A 14,950-nucleotide genomic window follows, 5' to 3' on the forward strand; every position below is an offset into this window, starting at 1 on the left:
AAGAAATAAATACAGGAAAAACAACATGATGTAATGTGAGGATATTTATTTTTGGGTTTTATTGGGTTAACAATTACAATTTAACATTAAAACTCTTTAAATTGATATATTTCCTATAGAAATACCAGCAAATTATGTGTCAATAAACTTTATTATGTATTTTAACCACCTTTAAAAGTTGATTACATTAGAATACTGACTTTAACACAAAGCAGAAATTATCATGGATTTGCACGATTAGCAGATTAGGTGTTCTTCATTGTATGGCTTGTACCAGAAATCCGGTCCTAGATTATAAAGCATTTACATGGATTAACAGATTAGATCAGTCTCTTTAATCTGTGTCTGGCAACCTTTTCGAACAAATAAACGTTGGTGACATAACAAGAAAAAGTTAGATAAAACACAACTATACAAAAACAGTGAAATGTGCTGTGCACATAAACCCATATTCTTTACTGTACAGTGTAGGTGAAGCCATGATGGTTGCATTGCAGTGGCGTGTGGTCACATGGTGTTTTTTAATCATAGCCTTGGTGCAAAAATAAAACTTCTAGTCTAGAAATACTGAGCACGTTTGGCACTCCTTTTACACATCCTTTAAAATATAAATACTGCTGACCAGAGCATCCAAAACACATACAGTAACATTCTGAAAGAAAATACATTTCTTATTAATACGACACATTCAAGAACACTCTGAAGGAAATTACATTTAAAGGAACAGTATGTAAGAAATTTATATCAATTAATCATAAAATGGCCCTGATATGTCCCTAGACATTAAGAAATCATTTTCATTTCAAATACTTATATCACTGACAACAGTGGTCTGGCCAGAATATTGTCATTTAAAAAGTGGAGTTGCAGCCCTCAACTGATGTTTATGTTGTCATTTTGTATTAGCCACCAGTTGTGTGACTGCACTACCAGTTTTGGCCACAATCCTACATACTGTTCCTTTAAAGAGATCAGATGCAAAACCCTCTAAGTGCGTCAGATATGTTTTCTTATAAATAAGCATTTTTTGACTCAGATTCTGCCACCAAACAGTGTTTCTAAATGACGTGAGCCTGAAATTAAGCGAAACTATTTGATGAATGTATAATACGTGCATTCCAAATTCGGAGTTGTCGTTTACCGGCTTTTGCATCTGATCTCCTCATTTCTTACTAATGCGACACGCGAGACACATTCAGGAACATTCTGAGATATTTTACATTTCTTTTTTGATAGTCATAAAGTAATGTTAAGTGTTTGGCACACATTAACAGTGTTGGGGGTACATTACAAGTAACGTGCATTATGTAATAATATTACTTTTCTGAAGTAACGAGTAAAGTAACGCATTACTTTATAAATCTACACATTAATATTTGAGTTACTTTTTTAAAAAAGCAATGCAAGTTAATTTTCGGTTTAATTAATTTGATAAAAAAACACAACGTACTGAATTAAACTGGACGTAGTCACATAGAATTACGCACTATATGCGTGCGCACCTTAGCGGAAACAGTTTTGAGTCCGAAACGGAGATGGCAGGCCAGAGCTTGATATTTTTGCGATGGAAATGTGCAATATCTGAACGAGATCAAGCAAAAGTAACTTAAAGGTAACGAAAGCATTACTTTTCATGAAAAGTAACTAAGTAACGCAATTAGTTACTTTTTTGGGAAGTAACTTAAAGCAACACTAAAGAGTTTTTGCTCTTTGCTCCCCCTACAGGTTGGAAGCGGAATTGTCCATTACCACTGTCGTAAATAATTTAGCCTACTGCAGCAAAGCTGGCTCTGATTAGATTGTAGGTCTGCCAAAAAGCAAGTTTTTGTAGTTTTCACTCGAACTACAGAACCGCGACCCGGCTGTTGGAAACTTCTTTAGTGCGGTTTTGGCCGATAGAGGGCTGCAAAGCGAATGTGAAAGTGCCGTTCACCCTGTTTCGAGTGGATGAACGACTGAAACTTTTTTGGAAACGTTATTTTAAGGTAAAAAAAAAATCTTTTGTGTTGCTTTAATATTGTAATGTATTACTTTTAAAAGTAACTTTCCCCAACACTGCACGTTAATCACAATCAACACAATCCCCCCCAAAAAAAACATTTTGCGTATCCTTACTCTTTTTTTGTTTGATTGTTTTCATAGTGGTTACATCAAGGGCACTTACAACAGATGTAAAACGGGACAGCGTTCTTGATGGTTTTAAAGCAGAAACATAAATATAAAGTCATGAGTCAGAAATTCCTCTTGGAATTAAACAAAGCGCATAAATCTCAGAGCATTTGATGAAATGTCATTCGGATGATGCAAACCATCAGGCCCTGAAATCAAAGTTCAACACATTCAGATGTCACTCCATTGTGGGATATAATATCGCTATTGTTAAGGAAGCAAGCTGGTGTTAGGAGGTTCGAGTGGACGCATGTTAAGACCCTCGTCTTGGAGCCTCATTGAGCTGGTGGATAAAGAGCCTCTGATGTCCAGATTGACACAGAAGAAACCTGGCAGGAGTTGACGCTGGTACTGATCCAATCGCAGCATGGCGTCCAGCACGGTCGAGCTGCCACCACGGATCCAACCCGGGAGCAGGTGTGCCGCGCTGAAGCTGGCCGGGAGGGACTGGGAATGTTTCAATTGCAGCTGATATAAAAAGCTGTACGGGACAGAGAACACAACGGATGTTTTTTTACAACCTTTCTGATTGTCAAAGTTTGTTTGTGAAATCAAAAGAATGGTTTGTGTGTGTGTGTGTTATTGTTGAACAGAAACAACCACTCAAGTTCAGTGGAAAGAGTGCCATGTCTTAGTGTGTGAAAGGTTTTTGCGTATGCGTTTGTATGCCCACATGCATGTTGTCTCACCGTGCAGACACCTGCTGCGACATGCTCTTTCCTGCATGTGTAAACAAACTCTGCAGCAGTTTCGCTGTTTGCTCTTTCATCCAGCCCACATCCTCTTGAATATCTGGCAACCACTCTAACAGTCTGAGAGAGAAAATACATACAAAATATATTGTACTTTACTGTCCAGTAAAACTACTATTTTATATTTTTGCATTTTGCCAGATGATCTTTCACACTGCAAAAAAATGACTTTCTTACTTAGTATTTATGTCTTGTTTTCAGTACAAATATCTATAAATTCTTACATTAAGATTTATTTTCTTGATGAGCGAAATTACCTAAAAAAATAAGTCTAGTTTAAGACAAAAACACATAAAATTCAAGTGAATTTGTGCAAAATAATCTGCCAATGGGGTAACAATTTTAAACCAATATTCAAGAAAAATTTTCAGGAAAAAATGCTTATCCCATTGACAGATTTTTGTGTTGTTTTAAGCACAAATCCACTTAAATTGTATGTTTTTTTGTCTTAAAAATAGACTTATTTTACTTTTGATCATCAAGAAAATACATATTTATACATGTACTGAAAACAAGACAAAAATACTAAGTAAGAAAGTCATCTTTGCAGTGCAAACCAACTTCAAGTGTATGACAAAGTATACATCTTATTAGTATGTGTGTTCCCTGAGGATCAAACCCATAACCTTTGCGTTATAATGCAATGATCAACAAATTGAGCTAATTTTGAAACTTTGTCATGCTCAGTGTTGGGGAGTGTTACGTTTAATAAAGTTAAACTGCCCCTCTCTTGCACGTGAGGCTGCATTACGTCATTGTAACTTTGAAGCATTAAATCTTTAAAATATACGGTCATGCGGCACATCGTTGTAAAGCTTAGACTTTCGGATTCCATTAAGCGCACACACAAAGCATAATATGATTTTTAGCAGTCATAAAACTGTAATCTAGTTGTTAGTTACCTGAACCGGGCGGCGCCGATTTAGGATATTTACTTGCCTTCAAAATCTTCCCTTTATCCGCTTCGGTGAAATTGTCCAAAACGAATTGTTCATAAATCCCCAAAAGTCCAAGGAAATGGAATATCCAAGCCTTTTAATCCAAAATGATTTGTTCATCTCACAAGCTTGACGTTTCTGACCGAATTACGATATAAATACTGTATACAATTAGTTCACTAACAGACATTCCTTCGAATCTCACTTTTCATTCACGATTTATAATGAATATATTCGGATGTCACGTTTATTGTGCAACGTCTGAGGAACAAATACGCCCCTTGTGGAATTTCAGCCGTTCCATAAGAGGCTACGTTACTCCCCAAAAAGGTAACTAATTGCGTTACTTAGTTACTTTTCATGGAAAGTAATGCTTATGTTACTTTTAAGTTACTTTTGCGTTACTTTTTCTTACTTGGCTGAGGCTTGATCTCTTTCAGGCTTTGCCTACCCGTTCTCACCAAGATGCGTGCAGGTGACGCGCGGTGTGATTGTCGTGCAGTGGATGCGCCGGGTTCCGATTTTGCGTGCGTGTGGTGCGCCAGTCCTTCCCATTCACTTGTGTGGCGAATCGTTTCGTGACGTTTTATTTATTGTTTTCTCATTTGTTTTCTGTTTTTTAAACCATTTTCGCTTGGGTTTAGGGTTAGATTTCACATTTGTTTAAGCAGGTTATTTAATATACAGGTTTCTTTATGTTTTATCTATATTTAAGCCATGGTCGCTTGGGTTAGAGTTGGGGTTTGGGTTAGGATGTCATTTTTATATAATAAAAAGTTGTTCTAACCCTAAACCCAAGCGAAAATGGTAAAAAACAGAAAACAAATGAGAAAACAATAAATAAAACGTCACGAAACGACCCGCCACACAAGTGAATGGGAAGGACCGGCGCACCACACGCACGCAAAATCGGAATTTGGCGTATCTATTGCAAGATAATCACACTGCGTGTCATTTGTACGCTTTTTGGTGAGAATCGGTTGGCTTTGCAGATGTTTATGACTGAGAAGTTCTGTATTCAGAAATTGCATATTTCCGTCGCAAAAAATGTCAAGTTCTTTCCTGCCATCTCCGCCTCTGACTTAAACTGTTCCTGCTCAGCCGCGAGTTAATATGTAAGGAATAATTGACGACGGGCCGTTGAATTATTAGAAAATAATTCACACCCAGCATCGTTGGTGTGATTTCTTATAATTCAAAGAACCATAGTCAATTATTCCTCTTATACCACGGTTACCACAAGCATCGCTCTGGTGCCTATTTTAAGACATTTCACAGGTTAGGTGTGTGGTTTACAGATAAATAATCAACACCCATGCAACATTTCTAAGCCAATCACAATAAAGCAGTCAACAGGCCTTAATTCAGTACATTATTTTTTTATCAAATTAAATAAACTGAAAAGTAACTCGCACTACTTTTTTAAAAAAGTAACTCAAACAGTAATGTGTACATTTATAAAGTAATGAATTACTTTACTCGTTACTTCAGAAAAGTAATATTATTACGTAATGCAAGTTACTTGTAATGCGTTACCCCCGACACTCATGCTTATTGATTATGTGATCAACATAATATTTGGTGAAGGACACAATATGTGAAATCCAGGTTAAAGTCTCATAATCTAATGATGAGATTTGGTGCATTAAAGTTTGATTTCAATCTTTGACAAAATCGTACTCAGTCAAAATTAAAGTTATCAAGGTTATATTCTTACAGAATTGTGTAGGAAGAGTTTAAACTGTCGCCGTCGCCGTCCCAAATACGGGACACCTAAGTTTGCATTAATATTGTTGATGTCAATTTTAATCTATCACTACAAGCTATATATCGTTGGAAAGGTCTAAGCCTCCAGAATAGACATTTCAACAGTGTTTTATAAAATAAATTATATAGAGAGAGTAATTGATTCATTTATGTACCTCAAAACATTTATTTTCTGCTAAATGTCACTGTCCCACCAGCAGGACGCCTACATTTACTTCAATGTTTGCATATGAATTCTTATCTAATCATGACAAACTGTAATTTGTTTGAAAGCTTCAAGAGAGTAGATTTAACTGAATAGGGTGGGGTGACGCTTAAAAGGTTAAGCTGGGTTTTCACAGGCAGGGTCACATCCAAATACATGCAGAGATCAAATGTAAACTTTTGCACACCTAGTGAATTGCTTAATAAACAACAGCTTTATTTTTTATTCAGTTATAAATGAAATTGTATTTTGCCCTCATTCATTAAAATATTTTAGCTGTTTTATTTTTTATATGACAAAGGAATAATTGTTTTTTAGTTATGTTACACTGTCAGAAAAAACGATGAGCTGTCACTGGGTCAAAAGTAGGGCTGGGTATTGTCAAGTGCATCACGATACAATATGTATCACAATACATATACGATACAATACGTTGCATGTGGCACTACATTTTCTTTCTTTTTTTTATCAAAAATGAAAAAAAAAATAGATCTAAATTTTTTCTTTTCTTTTTTTAAGCCAAAATGCTTCCTTGCGTCGTTAGGGTCGTAAGCAGCAGGTGTTTTTACATTTTCTGCCATTTTCTCACTCCTGCTAACTGTCCGTATATGCCACTGGACAGCGACAACTACAGCAGCAGCAGCAGCGGATGAGGTTGTTTGACACACACAGAAGGATTTGATGGGTTTTTAAAAATTTCGATAGTAGAGACTTAAAAAATATTTTTGCACAGCCCTAGTCAAAAGTTCCTAATTATGTACATTTAGGAACAAATTTGTACCTTTTACACAAATATCCGTTTATATGTGTGTATATACATATATATCTCCCAAGGGTTTTTCCCTCCTAGGACTTTTTTTTATTTCCTCGGCTAAACAGCCCGGGGGTTTTTTTCTCCTAGGGGGTTTTTTACCCCGGGGAGGCAGCCTTCTTGGGCTTAACTTAGCTTCCTCTTCTAGACGTTACATTAGTAATACGCTCGCTTATAATGTCGAGTCATAGCCGCAGCAAATTTGACTGCTTATGCTATCGTGTATTATGTTATGCTATCTGTCGTTTTACTGTGCTTTTACTGCTTCTATTAATGTAAAGCTGCTTTAAAACAATTAAGTATTGTGAAAAGCGCTATATAAATAAAATTGAATTGAATTGAAATTCAATTTGAGGTACTAATATGCACTTTTTTGTACAAATGTGTACTTTTTGTGACAGCTTTTGTAAACATGCAGAAATGCTTAAACTAAACACTTCATGAAATACTAGTTAGCATCAGTCAGTACCGAATTACCTGATGCTCAAAGACACGGCTGATTCTAGAGGAAGTGTGTAGGGTAACAAGATGGCCGACACCATCCTGACTGGCAGCAGGTTGCTTAGTGACTGCGACAGGCTCCACCTATCCTTACACGCCTCGACCAATGCTTCAGAGAGACCACATACATTTCAGTCAGAGCACCATTTGGTTTATTTTAAAGCATAAATACTTTATATTAAAATATTTAAAAAGGCTGCTCTTATGCAAGTACTTAAATAACATAGTATTACGATGGTGCATGTCCAAAACATACCCATCATTTCATGATACTTTCTGTGCTTGTGCATAGATTGTTATTTATACAAAAGAATTATGGTAGTGCTTAAATACTGTAGTATAAATTGCTAAATGTTATACTGTATAAATAAACTACAGTATAAGCATGCTATAACAATATTTTATAATGAAAAGTCACCTTTGTGTACTTGAGGAGGCAGATGTTCAAAGATGTGTTCCTCAATGCTTGCGTGAATGCTGGCCTCTCTTCCTCTGTCATCTCTTCTCTGTGACTCTTCATCATCATCATCATGGTCAAAGTCTTCCTCAGGTCCCCCAACAGCAACGGCAAGCATACGGTGTGGGCTGCGATACTGTAACAAACCTAAATATGCACACAAATAATATAGTCTGTACGAAATAGCAACAATCAAACACAAATGAATTATAAAGCTTGTGTAAGGAAACATTTATTTTAGATGATATTTTCTTAGGTATTGAGAAATAGCAGAGTTAGCGATATTTGTTCAAATATAGTATCTATCTTAAACATTATACAAAAACAGATGGTTGTGCTCCCTTATTATTTACACAATAGGGTCACCATAAATTTAGGATTTTGGATGTCAATGCCAGTACCGGCCACTAAGGGTCTCTCTAACACAAATCTCCATCCACCTCACTTCAACAGTGACTAAATGAATCTTCAGCCACACAGGTGTGAGGCAGCGAGCGGATGAGAAATGCTATTCCATAAACATTTCATGATAACAGTGACACTTGCTCATATTCAGGAGTAAATGAAGCGTTCTGATTGGGTGAAATATGCTGATGTAGGAAATAACTGCAGTCTGAAAGCGTGCATAAATAAGTTTGACTCACCATTAGTCTTCAGGAAGTGTAAAGCATCTCTGTATCCCTGCTTACACATATTCTTCATGATCAGAGGAAGAGGAAAACGCTGACATGAGCCAGAAGAAATGGAAATGTAATCCGCTTGACAACCGATGAATTTTAAGCCAGTTTAACAGACAAAAGTGTTCGTAGAACACCAATGTGTGTGTGCGGGTATATGTGCAAGTGGGTGTATGTTTGTTTGTGTGTGTGTGTGTGTGTGTGTGTGTGTGTGTGTGTGTGTGTGTGTGTGTGTGTGTGTGTGTGTGTGTGCATGTATATGTGCTTATGAATGAGAGTTTATATATGTTTGTGTGTTTGTATATGAGTTTGTATATGTTTGTGTGTTTGTTTATGAGTCTTTATATGTTTGTTTGTTTGTTTCTATGTGTTTGTTTGTATATGTTTGTGTGTTTGTATATGAGTTTGTATATGAGGTGTATATGTGTGCAAGTTTGTATATGAGTTTGTATATGAGTTTGTATATGTTTGTGTGTTTGTAAATGAGTTTGTGTATGTTTGTGTGTTTGTATGTGTGTATGTGTGTGTTTATATATGAGTCTGTATATGTTTGTCTGTTTGTATATGAGTCTGTATATGTTTGTGTGTTTGTATATGAGTCTGTATATGTTTGTGTGTTTGTCGGTGTGTGTTTGTATATGAGGTGTATATGTGTGCGAGTTTGTATATGAGTTTGTATATGTTTGTGTGTTGTATGTGTGTGTTTGTATATGTTTGTGTGTTTGTATATGAGTTTGTATATGAGTTGGTATATGTTTGTGTGTTTGTATGTGTGTGTTTGTATATGAGTTTGTGTATGTGTGTTTGTATGTGTTTGTGTGTTTGTATATGAGTCTGTATATGTTTGTGTGTTTGTATGAATCTGTATATGTTTGTGTGTTTGTATATGAGTCTGTATATGTTTGTGTGTTTGTATATGAGTCTGTATATGAGTTGGTATATGTTTGTGTGTTTGTATGTGTGTGTTTGTATATGAGTTTGTGTATGTGTGTTTGTATATGTTTGTGTGTTTGTATATGAGTTTGTATATGTTTGTGTGTCTGTAAATGAGTTTGTGTATGTTTGTGTGTTTGTATGTGTGTGTTTATATATGAGTCTGTATATGTTTGTGTGTTTGTATATGAGTCTTTATATGTTTGTGTGTTTGTCGGTGTGTGTTTGTGTATGAGGTGTATATGTGTGTGAGTTTGTATATGAGTTTGTATATGTTTGTGTGTTTGTATATGAGTTTGTGTATGTGTGTTTGTATATGAGTCTGTATATGTTTGTGTGTTTGTATATGAGTCTGTATATGTTTGTGTGTTTGTATATGAGTTTGTATATGAGTTGGTATATGTTTGTGTGTTTGTATGTGTGTGTTTGTATATGAGTTTGTGTATGTGTGTTTGTATATGTTTGTGTGTTTGTATATGAGTTTGTGTATGTGTGTTTGTATATGAGTCTGTATATGTTTGTGTGTTTGTATATGAGTCTGTATATGTTTGTGTGTTTGTATATGAGTTTGTATATGAGTTGGTATATGTTTGTGTGTTTGTATGTGTGTTTTTGTATATGAGTTTGTGTATGTGTGTTTGTATGTGTTTGTGTGTTTGTATATGAGTCTGTATGTGTTTGTGTGTTTGTATATGAGTCTGTATGTGTTTGTGTGTTTGTATATGAGTCTGTATATGTTTGTGTGTTTGTATGAATCTGTATATGTTTGTGTGTTTGTATATGTTTGTATGTATACGAGTTTGTTTGTTTGTATATGAGTCTGTATATGTTTGTGTGTTTGTCGGTGTGTGTTTGTATAGTAGTCTGTATATGTTTGTGTTTTTGTCAGTGTGTGTTTGATTATGAGTTTGTATGTGTGAGTTTGTATATGTTTGTGTGTTTGTATATGTTTGTCGGTGTGTGTTTGTATAGGAGTCTGTATATGTTCGTGTGTTTGTTGGTGTGTGTTTTTTATACGAGTTTGTGTATGTGTGTGAGTTGTTATATGTTTTTACTGTTTGTCGATGTGTGTTTTTATATGAGTTTGTGTATGTGTGTGAGTTTGTATATGCTTGTGTGTTTGTCGGTGTGTGTTTTTATATGAGTTTGTGTATGTGTGTGAGTTTGTATATGTTTGTGTGTTTGAGAGAGAAAATGTTTTATAGTTTGTATGTGTTTGTATGTATGTGTGTGAGCTTGTATGTGTGTGTGTGTTTGTATGTTTGTATGTGTAAGTGAGGGTGTGAGAGTGTGTGAGAGAGAGTGTGTGTGTGTGTGTGTGTGTGTGTGTGTGTGTGTGTGTGTGTGTGTGTGTGTGTGTGTGCGTCCCCGCGCATGTATGTGCATCAGTTTGTTTGTGCTTGTATGTGTGAGAGTTTGCGCGTGTGTGTGTGTGTGTGTGTGTGTGTGTGTGTGTGTGTGTGTGTGTGTGTGTGTGTGTGTGTGTGTGTGTGTGTGCGTCCCCGCGCATGTATGTGCATCAGTTTGTTTGTGCTTGTATGTGTGAGAGTTTGCGCGTGTGTGTGTGTGTGTGTGTGTGTGTGTGTGTGTGTGTGTGTGTGTGTGTGTACCAGAGGATCAGGTGGGAAGAGCGCTCTGGTGACTCTGTAGAGGTTTGCTAACGTGAACTGAATGGATGTGTTGGTGAATCTGAGCTCGTGCAGGTTTGTAGAGCTGATGTCTCGTGGGCAGATGTCACTTTCCCCTGAGAACGGAGACACTGTGATGGTGTTTTTCAATTCATACTGCGGTAAATTATCACTGATGCCACCGTCCACATACCGCTGAAAGATAGAGAGAGAAAATCTCAGTGTCAAATTATAAACATATCATTAAATGAAAATTCAGGTCACATGTGATGTTTTACTGCATATTAACAGTACATTTTAGAGTACACAGAATAGCAGTACGTTTCCGGACCCATATGGGACTCATGTTTGGTACACAAACACTGCCAAAACAAATATGCAATCATACAATAAACCCTCCTACACACACACAGAGAGTCATTCACTAACTCGGGCACAGAGGGAGCTACACAATTGCACACTTGGACGAGCTGATGTGCCACGTGCCAGTTGTGTTAACACTAAAAACCTCCTCATGGGTCTACTGATCAGAGATCAGCACTTTAGATCTCCCAATGCCAAATAAAAACAGAGCTGAGGTTTAAACAAACACACGGGAAACCTCTCAAATACTTTCATTTTGTGAGTTTCACAGATTATTTTGGTGTGGGAGTCAAAGTAGTGCAAAACCTTTTGCCTAAAGTAAAGAAAGGCTCTTATCAACGTGATGTAGATGTAAATGAATTCTGGGTAATGATATAGATACAGTATCTTTTGGATACTCACCACACCCTGCAGTGTTGGCGGGATCAGGCCACAGTACACAGGAATGTAAGCGCTGCATATACACGCCTGTACTCACAATCACACAAAAACACACAAAGATTAAGAGAGTAAATTAAAATCTCATACATAGCTTCAAAAAAAGTTGCTGTACAATATGCATGGGTTGGGTTTAGACGTAAAATAAGTGGTAGGGTACATTAAATATCATTATTTACATTAGTACACGCCTGCACCAGTTCTTCATTACTGTTAAAGTGTGACACCAGCACATTTTCTCCATCAGTGACCCGAGTAAGGGAGATGCCCAAGCGTCCGTTGGCTCTGCTGTAGCCATCAGGCGGCAGCGCTCTGTGCATCATGGGCCGCAAGATCTTCACCAGGTTGAAGGAGGGGTGCAAGGGCCCCAGAAAGCGCTTTTGGGCTTCTTTAGCCACGTCAATGAAGTTGGCCCCTACCTCTCCTGTCACAGGACCAGAAATATTTAAACACTGACAATAAGCAACAGGTGAATGTTATGTGATGGTAGAGTAATCTTTGACACGGACACTTAATACAGTTGTACTACAGTACTGGTATGATATCTTAAAGCAATACCATGGTTCTTCAATGAATACCATAGTATTTAATGATTAACATAATTGTAGTATAATGTTTAGTTTAAGGTGCTGCTGTCGTACATCCGGTCCACAAACATGGACACATGGAATTTAAATGGATCTCCAAAGTACAGTATGTAAAAAAATATCATGGTATTACCATGGTACCCCTACTGAAAAGGTTTTAGCTGGTCTCCCAGCCTGGTCCTAGCTGGTTTTAGAGGGATTTTGGACACTTTTTAGGCTGGGAAACCAGCTGACCCAAGTTTGTCAAGCTTGGCTAAGCTGGTTGGCTGGTCTTAGCTGATTTAAGATGGAAGTAGCTGGTTTTAAATGGTCTTCCCAGCCCAGCAAAGCTGGTTTAGCTGGTCTTCCAGTCTGGACAAGCTGGTGGGTGAGCTGGTTTTAGCTGGTGGGTCAGCCGGTCTCCCAGCCCGACCAGCTAAAAAAGTGTCCCAACCCCCCTAAAACCAGCCTGCTACACCAGCTAAAACCAAGCAGGGAGACCAGCTAAAACCACCCAACCATCTTAGGCTGGTTTTAGCTGGTCTTTCCAGTAGGGACATGTTTAACAAGATAAAATTATGCTTGATACCTTAAAATGGTACTGAATGGCTGCAAAGTTTTATAGCACGTTATTTTTATAATACTCTTAAATACCAAAAACAATGCAATTATAATACTATCATAGTCTAAAACATGGCATTACCCTACTGAAAAATCCAGCTAAGACCAGCATACGTTTTTTTTAGCGGGTTTTGTTGGTGTAGCAAGCTGGTCTAGCTGTGTTTGGTCACTTTTTAAGCTGATCTAGCTGAACTTAGCTGGTCAGGCTGGGAAACCAGCTGACCCACCAGCTTAAACCCGCTTGACCAGGCTGGAAGTTAGTCCAGCTTGGCTAAGCTGGTTGGCTGGTCTTAGTTGGTTAAAGATTGAAGTAGCTGGTTTAAGCTGGTCTTATTATAGCATGTTATTTTTATAATACTCTTAAATACCAAATACAATACAATTATAATACCATCATAGTCCAAAACATGGCATAATGCTACTGATCAACCAGCTAAGACCAGCATAAGCTGTTGAGCTGGTTTTAGCTGGTCTCACAGCTTGATTTAAGCTGGTTTTGCTGATGTAGCAAGCTGGTCTAGCTGTGTTTTGGTCACTTTTTAAGCTGATCTAGCGGGACTTATCTGGGATGTCAGATCCACCAGCTTAAACCCGCTTGACCAGGCTGGAAGTTTGTCAAGCTTGGCTAAGCTGGCTGGCTGGTCTTAACTGGTTTAAGATTGAAGTAGCTGGTATAAGCTGGTCTTCCCAGCCTGGTGAAGCAGGTAAGGCTGGTCTTCCAGTTTGGTCAAACTGGTGGGTCAGCTGGTTTTAGGTGGTGGGTAAGCCAGTCTAACCAGATAAGACCAACTAAAAAAGTGGTTAAAAACGTCTAAAACCAGCCTGCTACACTAGCTAAAACCAGTCTGGGAGACCAGCTAAAACCACACAACCATCTTAGGCTGGTTTTATCTGGTCTCTTGAGTAGAAAGATGTTTAACAAGATAAAATTATGCTTGGTACTTTGAAATATACTTTTTTTAGTTATTTTTATAATGACTCTGAAATACCTAATACTATAGTACCATTATAGTCCAAAACATGGTATTACCGTGGTACAAAGTTACTAATATAACTAAAACATTGTAATTGAATATATTTTAATTTAATTTAAAATAAACAAGATTTATAAAACTGATTTTACCCATACAGGCCCCGCTGACCAGCGCCGAGGCCGTGATAGCGCCCGCGGACGCGCCGTAAATGTGAAGCGCGTTCTCCACCAGAAACGGCGCTTGTTCCTGCAGGCAGCTGGCGACTCCAATGTGATAAATACCCAAAAACCCACAGCCGGCGAAAGAGATACTCCACGGGGAGTCGAGGGGAAACATACTGAAGGAGACTTTAGAGCAATCTATGTATGTTTAAATCCGTCTGGAGTTACAATGATCACCGGTTACCGCCGCATATCGATGATTCATTGACGTTACAGTTAACTTACTAACTTTAAACAACTAAAACGAACGGCTCCGATGTTATAAATGTCCTAAACGCGACCTGATGATTTGATTCATCTGCTGGCTTGTAAAATAAGTTCGAGTAGAGTGACCGATGAGTTTGTTTTGGTGACTTTGGCACCGGTTGTTATGAAAGTACGAAGGGAGGGGCGTGTTGACAGGTGGGTGACACCGTGTCGGTGTTAGCCAATCAGACGGCGCGAACGTGAACCCCGCCCCTCCCTCTTTAGCTGTCATTTGAAATATTTCCACGAACGCGTGCTGTGCTGTTTTGTTATCGGTTCTGTTGTTACGTTAAATCTGTTTCTTGCACTATGACGCAGTTCTGTAAAACATTTTATTTGGTTATTTTCTGTCTATCTGTCTATTTTAGCAGTTATAGGGGTTTAAGTCAGAAATGTCAAACTAAAAGTTCATCGCTTATTGAATTATATCCCACACACTAAAACAGTTTTTTTCATTAAAGTTGGGTAAGAGTTTTTTATGGACCAATCTGTCCATATGTGTTATGTTGAAATTTTACGATTACAGTTTTTCTTGTCTTAAAATGTGTGTGTGTTTTTTATTGAAGTTTAAATTTTACCAAAATGTTTACTTTAATACTGTCAATAAACAGCAGGCTTATCTGGAGTGAAAACTGTGACAACCTATAGCCCCTATATGATGTGGGGTTTTTTAGCCTGATGGT

General features: G+C 37.5%; 1 protein-coding gene across 1 annotated transcript; it reads right to left on the minus strand.

Annotated features, from left to right (window-relative positions):
• Window positions 1-31: 31 nt before the first annotated feature.
• LOC141364355 (patatin-like phospholipase domain-containing protein 2) lies at window positions 32-14,371 on the minus strand. The gene is made up of 9 exons (XM_073868938.1): window positions 13,950-14,371; window positions 11,831-12,063; window positions 11,604-11,669; window positions 10,821-11,033; window positions 8,245-8,323; window positions 7,562-7,747; window positions 7,120-7,252; window positions 2,859-2,981; window positions 32-2,650 (listed from the first exon to the last, which is right to left on the minus strand). Exons 1-9 carry the CDS (start codon window positions 14,134-14,136, stop codon window positions 2,380-2,382), a joined length of 1,491 nt encoding a protein of 496 aa, XP_073725039.1. The 5' UTR covers window positions 14,137-14,371; the 3' UTR covers window positions 32-2,379.
• Between the last annotated feature and the right edge of the window lie 579 nt (window positions 14,372-14,950).

Source organism: Misgurnus anguillicaudatus, chromosome 6 (genome assembly GCF_027580225.2).
Source record: "Misgurnus anguillicaudatus chromosome 6, ASM2758022v2, whole genome shotgun sequence".
Taxonomy (NCBI): domain Eukaryota; kingdom Metazoa; phylum Chordata; class Actinopteri; order Cypriniformes; family Cobitidae; genus Misgurnus; species Misgurnus anguillicaudatus.

Excerpts from the sequence above, each read along its gene's own strand:
- LOC141364355 (XM_073868938.1), bottom strand. The coding sequence starts at position 14,136 with ATGTTTCCCCTCGACTCCCCGTGGAGTATCTCTTTCGCCGGCTGTGGG. Across the intron at positions 7,748-8,244 it reads ACACTTCCTGAAGACTAATG|GTTTGTTACAGTATCGCAGC; the intron begins GTGAGTCAAACT and ends GTGCATATTTAG. Across the intron at positions 7,253-7,561 it reads GCCTCCTCAAGTACACAAAG|CATTGGTCGAGGCGTGTAAG; the intron begins GTGACTTTTCAT and ends GTCTCTCTGAAG.